Source organism: Squalius cephalus (genome assembly GCF_949319135.1).
Source record: "Squalius cephalus genome assembly, chromosome: 9".
NCBI lineage: Eukaryota > Metazoa > Chordata > Actinopteri > Cypriniformes > Leuciscidae > Squalius > Squalius cephalus.
Genome location: NC_137130.1, coordinates 20,004,694 through 20,012,899, shown reverse-complemented (window position 1 = coordinate 20,012,899; position 8,206 = coordinate 20,004,694). Strand labels below are relative to the sequence as shown.

The 8,206-nt window shown below is 38.1% G+C and overlaps 2 protein-coding genes across 2 annotated transcripts; one reads left to right on the top strand and one right to left on the bottom strand.

Annotated features, from left to right (window-relative positions):
* Nucleotides 1-717: 717 nt before the first annotated feature.
* Nucleotides 718-3,094, top strand: LOC307164647 (uncharacterized protein). The gene is made up of 2 exons (XM_079881684.1): nucleotides 718-903; nucleotides 1,751-3,094. The coding sequence occupies exons 1-2, from the start codon at nucleotides 776-778 to the stop codon at nucleotides 2,952-2,954; spliced, it is 1,332 nt and encodes a 443-aa protein (XP_079737810.1). The 5' UTR covers nucleotides 718-775; the 3' UTR covers nucleotides 2,955-3,094.
* A 488-nt stretch (nucleotides 3,095-3,582) lies between these two features.
* LOC307165078 (uncharacterized protein) lies at nucleotides 3,583-6,119 on the bottom strand (the record flags this gene model as incomplete). The annotated part of the gene is made up of 5 exons (XM_079882372.1): nucleotides 5,888-6,119; nucleotides 4,888-5,000; nucleotides 4,394-4,551; nucleotides 4,137-4,269; nucleotides 3,583-4,041 (listed from the first exon to the last, which is right to left on the bottom strand). The coding sequence occupies exons 2-5, from the start codon at nucleotides 4,918-4,920 to the stop codon at nucleotides 3,583-3,585; spliced, it is 783 nt and encodes a 260-aa protein (XP_079738498.1). The 5' UTR covers nucleotides 4,921-5,000; nucleotides 5,888-6,119.
* Between the last annotated feature and the right edge of the window lie 2,087 nt (nucleotides 6,120-8,206).

Genomic DNA, 8,206 nt, shown 5'->3' with positions numbered 1-8,206 from the left:
AATATATATATATATATATATATATATATATATTTACATCAATAAAAAACACTTGCCCAATGACAAAATATATCTGCCTGTAACAAAAGGTACTCTGATCTCCTGGTAATGACCAAATTTAAACACTGGATTATCTTCTATACCCAGGAAGCTTCATAAATGTCAAACTCAAAACAGTCACATCGGAATACAATCAATAACTAGATGCGAAAGTTCATCGAGACAAACTTTAAGTTGGCTTGAGAAAGTTTGGACCAGAAAGTTTTTAGCTAGGCGGTTGCTAGGATGTTATGGGTGGTTGCTATGGTGTTGCTAGGGTATTTTGGGTGGTTGCTAGGGTGTTCTGGGTGGTTGCTAGGTGGTTGCTAGGGTGTCCTGGGTGGTTGCTAGGGTGTTCTGGGTGGTTGCTAGGCGGTTGCTAGGGTGTCCTGGGTGGTTGCTATGGAGATTTTAGGCCATTACTTATTGGCTGCTCGATAATATAAATCCTCTGAGGGAGAGAGAGGGGGAGAGAAACGCAGGGGTGTCAGGCCCTTTGTGTCTGTGTGTGTGAAAACGGCAGTTTGGATTTGAATTTTTTTAGAATGCCCAATGTTAAGTCAATGGGAGTTTTTCCTAGTTTTGATCGTTATTTTTAGGACAACCGTAAGTCAGATCAGTTAGAAAAGATATCCGGTTGTTAAGTCGTGACGTAACCACTCTCCGATAATACTGTTTCCGGGTCCAAAGTCCGCGTCCTCTCTACCTACCTACCGCTTTCGCTAGTGTTTTTACAATGCCGCAGTGCTGTGTCCCGTGTTGTTTCAACAGATCTGAGTTAAAAAAGACAAGTGAAATTCAGCTTTCATTTTACCGATTTCCCTGTGAGGACAAAGAGAAGAGGAAATGGCTGCAGTTGATAAGGTAAGTTACAAATCTTAAACGAATGAAGACATTTTGGCGCCAGTGGGTGCTAACGTTAGCACCCACTGGCGCCAAAGCAAAACCAGTGCTTTGAGAAAAAGTCTTATGTAGTCTATGGTTTTTATGTGTTGTTTGTTGCTATAAACACAAATCTTGCATCAAATTTCGGTTGTCATGCATTGTTCTGTGCCGTCTAGTTAAGATGAAACTAGCTAGCTAAGATTAGCTTTGGCAATAGTCAAATATAAGCTGAAGCACGAAGATGTGTGTAACGTTAGCCTACGTAGCAAGAAAAAAACATTAGACCAGTTTAAGTATGATAATCTGCTAACGTTTCTCATTTCAATAATATATCTAGGACATTATTAATATAACTCCGATTGTATTCGTCTGAAAGAAGAATGTCATGTACACTTAGGGTGGCTTCAGAGTGAGTAAATCATGGGGTAATTTTCACTTTAGCATGTTTTTATTAAAATTATTCACTTTAATTTATGTTAGCATATTATCATACTTTAACTGGTTTAATGTTTTTTCTCGCTATAATTAAGTATTGTTGGAGGGAGTCTGAGATATAAGATGAGAATCATGATTAATGGCCTGGTATGTTTACATATTTGACTCTGATCTTACATAGCACTCAGTGTACATACACAGAACAAGCATAAACTAACAGGACAACAAGCTAAATAAAAACGGACACAAACTACAGTGTACAGTACACACTTGAAACAAAACATTTGTAGACAGCAATTATTGCCAATGACTGCTTTAATGTTATTGTAGTGTGTTCACATGACAAATAATTTAAGTAATATTAAAATTATTTTGTTTATAATTTTTACAGACGTGAAAACTTCACCCCAAACTGCAACTCTAGGGTGTGCAGTTGGCATTTCCCCAGTGGGAAAGCTGCTGGGCCATCGCGATTTGCTTGGAATGAGGGGAAGACTTTCCAATTCCCTGAGCACCTCAGCCATCTCCCTAAACGGAAGAAACAAATGGTCCCAAGCAGTGGTGAGGATGAGGGAACGGATGCTGACATGGTAACTGCACAGACCCCATGTACTTCAAAAAGTCTTGTGGCACTTGAGGTGGAGAATGACATGCTGAGGAGAGAGAATGACCAATTGAAAAAACAATTGGAGAAACAGAAGCAAACTTTTTCCTTTAGTCAGATTTCTTCCAGCCCTGACAGAGTTCAGTATTTTACTGGATTGCCTGATGCTGCCACTGTCCTGTTTTTGGAAGCACTTCTTTCTAAATTTGAACTTCAATATCATTCTGATTGGACTGTCCAAATTATGCCCCTAATTGATCAATTGCTCCTGACCTTAATGAAGCTTAGACTAAATTGCGGCCACGTAGACCTAGCAACCAGGTTTAATTGTAGCACAGCTACAGTAACTAACATCTTCACCACCATCATTAGTGCCCTGTATGATGTTTTGTATGTCGGTTTGCTTGAGAACAACATCCCCTCAACAGCCAAGAATCAGACATCACTGCCATACTGCTTCCAGCCCTTCCCCAACTGTAGGATCGTGCTCGACTGCACAGAGGTTGCCGTCTCTAACACAGAGAGGCTTGACGCACAGTGTAATTTGTACAGCCAGTACAAAGGACGAACCACACTTAAGGCTTTAATTGGTGTTGCGCCTAACGGAGTTATCACTTTTGCCAGTGACCTGTACGGTGGGAGTGCCTCAGACAAGGCAATAACAGCTGACTGTGGAGTTCTCCAACATTTAAATCCTGGTGATATGGTAATGGCAGACAAGGGCTTCACAATTCGGGACATTTTGCCAGAAGGAGTTTCCCTGAACATCCCGTCTTTTCTCGTCAATGGACAGTTTACCCAGGAGGAAGTGAACAATAACAGACTCATCTCAAAAGCTAGGATACACGTGGAGCGTTCAATTCAGCGACTGAAATTGTTTCATATTTTGGACCACATTCCGTACCAGTTCAAACAAAATATTAACAAAATTCTTAAAGTGTGTGTGTGTCTTACAAATTTACAAACACCCATTCTCCGTGAAATTGGATGAGTTAAAGGTATTGAGCTTAAAGGGATGGTGCACCCAAAAATAAAAATTAGCCCATGATTTACTCACCCTGAAGCCATCGTCATTATATTGTGCGTCAAGTTCAAGGGTTACTCTTTTAGCATAAGCTTATAAAGCTTAGAGCCAGGAAATGTTTTAATATAACTCCGATTGTATTCATCTGAAAGAAGAATGTCATATACACCTAGGATGACTTGAGGGGGGAGTAAATCATGGGCTAATTTTCATTTTTGGGTGAACTATCCCTTTAACTACTGTACATACATTCGTTCCTGCATATTTGCTTGCAGAAATCAGATAAATAACTGTATAGATAGTTTTATTTGGTTACTCTATATTTTAAGGTGTCAATATTACAGTATAATTATATATTGAAGTACTGAGTATTATTAGGGTAGGATTGGTTGAGGGTTAGTTGCATGTATTTATGCTTAATGTACTGTTATTGCTATGATAAGTACATGTAACATGTAAAAGGGACACTATAAAATAAAATGTTACATTTAAAAGTTTTGTGTGTAGCATGAAGGTCCTACAAACGTGTATAATAAATAAATGCCTTGCTTGTGTGAAATGCCAAATTCTCATTTATTTTCAAATTGAACAGTACTTACAACTGTGAGAGAATGTATGGTAGGAAAACATCTTTATAAAATTCTTCCAGAATGTTAATGTTAACAGCCCATGTTGGGTCTTTGAGCACTGGTAGAAGGACAAGGTCAAGAGGAGTCCACACAAGCAGGTGACCGCTGTTAGCTCCGGTCAGGTGCAGGTTTCCCTGGATCTGATGCCAGTAGTTGTGAGTTTGTTTTAGTGTCAGGGAACCAACTGCTTCATCATACTCCAGGAAAAAGTCCCTATTCTCTGCAGCCTGCCGGATAGTCTTGGTTCTGGCTGACCACGGACACTTGACTTCAATCACGCAGTTTCCAGACACCGTCCCATCCGGAGATCCACCAAGCAGGCCGCTATCAGATAGGAACAGTCCCCTCTCTTGTATAACAACACCAGTGCGCTCAGTGTATTCCTGCTTCGCCCTTGGCTCATGGAGGATTCCCCAATCACATGCCTTGGGGGGGAGGGGACAAATACCACTTAGTCTTAATAAGTGTATTCATAGACACAGATGCCTTCATTTTAAATATTCACTTAACTACAACTTACTTTAGATCCTTCTTTGAGGTTGTACTGGCCAAGCAGGGTTTTGAATAAGGAAGGCGGGTAAGACTTCCGCTTGACTGCTGCCAAGACCAAACCAAAATTACTTGCGGTTATCCTTTTCTTGCGATACGCAAACCTGTTAAAGAAACCAGCCACAAGAGAGGCCATTGTTGCGCAACAATTGGCATTACAGTTTCATGTACGAAAAAACATTTGGCATGTGCATTTTCTAAATTCTGAGCAAAAATAAGCTTTCTTACCATGATGCGTTCTTAGCCTGGCCAACTGTTGCTTCCTCAATCTGCTGCTTCTCCTGATCATTGACAGCAAGCATTGACAGCACATATAGAGCCTTGTCCTCAGCTTGGACAAAACCTGGGCTGGTCACCAGCCCATCAAATGTCTTGATTGGGAGAGTCTAGATTTAAAATTAGGCACAAGTTGTAAAGTCAGTGAGGTGTCCACATACTTAGCCACATTGTGTTTACAAAATACATTTGAAATGAAAGCAATGGTTTACATACATACATACATGTGTGTAGTTTACCACATTTTTCATGAGCCTAAATTATGTAATGTTAGTTATTAACTATAATAAATGATTCAAGAAATGATTAAACATAACATTGTACAAAATTATGTGTTGGATGACAAAATCCTAGCTGAATTGTCATTGGTTTAATGTAGTGTTATTGTAATGTTTCTACTAATTTTAAGGGAACATTAAAGTACAAAAGTTAAAAAAAAAAATTACCTGAGGCGTCTCTGGACTCAAAATCCACCCCATCCCTGTAAAACGCCCAAGTTGCAATAAGGACACCCGAGCCCATTCTTTGTCCTCCTGGGTGACAGGTCTTTTGATGCCAGCTGAAATAATGGTATAAAACTGGTTATAAAAATGAATAGTAGTATTTAAGATCGTTTCAAGTGATGATTATTTCTCAATTTAACAGCCTTTTATTATGATCATTCATTTATAGCACAAAATCTAAGCTTTAAAAAAAAAAAAAAAAATTTTTCACAGTGTACATCTCAGCCTCTTGCAACTATATTTCAATGTGGTGATAAAGCTCATGGTCATGATTTCTAGCTGAATTACAACACACCGTGAGTGTATGTCAGAAGAGTTTCATAAATATGATTAATCTTATTAGCAATAGCCAATAGCTTTAAAGCACATTACGTATTTAAGAAAATAATTCAAACCAGGCAACATCAACAAACTTATTACAAACCTCGTGTTGTGGTTGGTGTCATCTCAGACACTCTCTTGGATGTAATTTCGTCCCCCTTCGGAGTGCTGGCCTTCTTCCACACACATTCCACGTCGGTGCGGGACACATTTTTCTCAACACAAATCAACAAAGCTGCCATATGATGGCACTTATCTCTGCCGATTGGGCACTCGCATGTGCTGTACCTGACTGCCTGGCCCTCAACGTGAACCTGTATTGAAAACAATTTAACCCTGACCCTAACACTTCTAAAACACATTGCCGCCAGCACCATGTTTATCCTTATACTTCTGTAGCCATCCCGGGGCTGTCAGATCATACTAACATTACTAAATTGACTAGCCTAAGTTCACTAACTTAACCCTCTAAAACCTGGCAGTCACATATTTGCCATTTCATCTTCGTTTACATCCACAGTTATAGCAGTCCTGAACATGTTTTCTTTTGAAATACCTCATCCAGGAATATCAAATTCTGTCAACTAGCTTAGCTAGCTAGCTTACGTTACAGCTAACTCACCTCAACCTCGTAAATCTTCTTTTTCATTGATGCCTGGACTCTACCCTTAATTATGCCACCTGAGTGATGAGCTACACTAAGCACTCTGTTGGAGTTAAAAGAATTTAATCCCTTTTTGACCGCCAAGGGTGCCTCACTAAAGAAGGACGTGATCGTAAATAAATTTACAGGCTCCGCCATTGTCATTTCTGGACGACGAGCGGAGCGCTTGGACCCGGAAAAGGCTAAACGTCACGCGTGACGTCAGACTTAACAACCGAATAGCACACCCAGTCAGATCAGTTTGAGTGTCAGAGCCGAGTTTGGAGTATGTAGTTAAAGCTCTAGGAGGAGATACATATAGAAATTTTAGTAAGTACAATATCAGTAAGTTGGCTCTCTCAAGCCAACTTAATAATATAGCACATGTGATGTAGCCTATTACCATTCAAAAGTATGGGATTGGTAAGATTTTTTTTTTATTTAATTTTTGTCTTTTATGCTCACCAAGGCTGCATGTATTTGATCAAATAACAACAGCAATATCGTGAATTTTTTTTACAATTTAAAATGTTTTTTTATTTATTTATTTAAAAAAAAATTTTCACATGATCCTTCAGAAATCATTGTAATATGCTGATTTTGTGCTCAAGAAACATTTCTTATTAACATCAATGTTGAAAACATTGTGCTGCTTAATTTTTTTTTTTCTGTAAACATACATTTTTTCAGGATTCTTTGAAGAATAGACAGTTATATATTAGAAATAGACATTTGTAAATAGAAATTTGTAACATTATAAATGTTTTGCTTTTTAATTTTGATCAATTTAATGCATCTTTGCTGAATAAAATTATTATTATTACAATTATTAAATCTTACTGACCCCAAATGTTTGAACGGTATGTGTGTAATATTGATGTTTGTTCAGTTTTAAAATGAAAGTTTTCAGCATTGTCGATCATCTGGGACAGCTGTTCATGAACATTATATGAGACCAACACAACCTGATGAGGCCATACACTAAATTTTTCATTGTAACTTGTGACAAAAATACAGTATTTACAGTTCTAGTTGAAGAACCATTAAAGTAATTTGAAATGGGATTTAAAATAAAGTTATTATGACCTGGATTTGTATTTAACTGGATTTAATTCAAACATAGTTAATCATTGTTCCGTTCTCACTTGGTCCACTGAGCAAATCCAATCATCCTGACACCATTCATTTAGGCTTCCTTTGTGGTCTTTGTCCATCCAGAATGACAGTATGAGAAAGATGTGCGATTAAGTGCTCTGGAAATAGTGTGTGGGGCTGAAGTAGAGATATTTATGAGCCTTCTCAACAGTTCATAAAGAAAGTCTTTACATCTTACCTAGAGTGGACAATGTATGAAAAAGACATCCATCAAAACATGTCTAGAAATATGCACAATAGTTAATGACAATTTACATTTTTGAAGCTGTCTTAATGTATAGGCTATATACTCAGAGTTATATTTTACTCAGAGTTATATTTTACTCAGAGTTTGGGCAATTTTATGCTGTGTATATTTGACTAATAGTATTTGAGATGGATGTGAAGTGCTTAGAAATATAAATCTTGAAACTGCACACTTTGAGATCCTTCCTTGTGATCTTTAATTTTTTTTTTTTTTTTGGCTTTTCACGTAAAAGTCTTTCATCTACAAAGAGACAGACAAGATTATTATCAACACTTTCAATATATCTTATCTCTTATCATCTCATCTTCTAAAAATCTCATCAAAGTGATGCACACTTTCTACTTTAACACATTCGAGGGATGTTAGCAAGTAATTGTCAAATTGTCAAGCGAGTGCCATTTATTCAGCTTTTTATAAATTTATGTGATAACATGGGTCTTAGAAGAGGATACAGTCACTTAGCTCTCATACCAGATCATCGATTGATAACATGGAAGTCAAACACCATAACAAGGTCCAACTCAAAACAGTCACATTAGGAATCCTGAATGCACACACAACATATATATATAGAAGATACACACACACACACACACACACACACACACACACACACACACACACACACACACACACACACACACACACACACACACACACACACACACACACACACACACACACACACACACACACACACACAGACAGTCTGGTTCACTATCTTTGTGGGGACTCTCCATAGACGTAATGGTTTTTATACCGTACAAACTGTACATTCTATCCCCTTACACTGCCCCTGCCCCTAAACCTACCCATCACAGGAAACATTCTGCATTTTTACTTTCTCAAAACAACTCATCCTGTGTGATTTATAAGCCTTTTGAAAAGTGGGGACC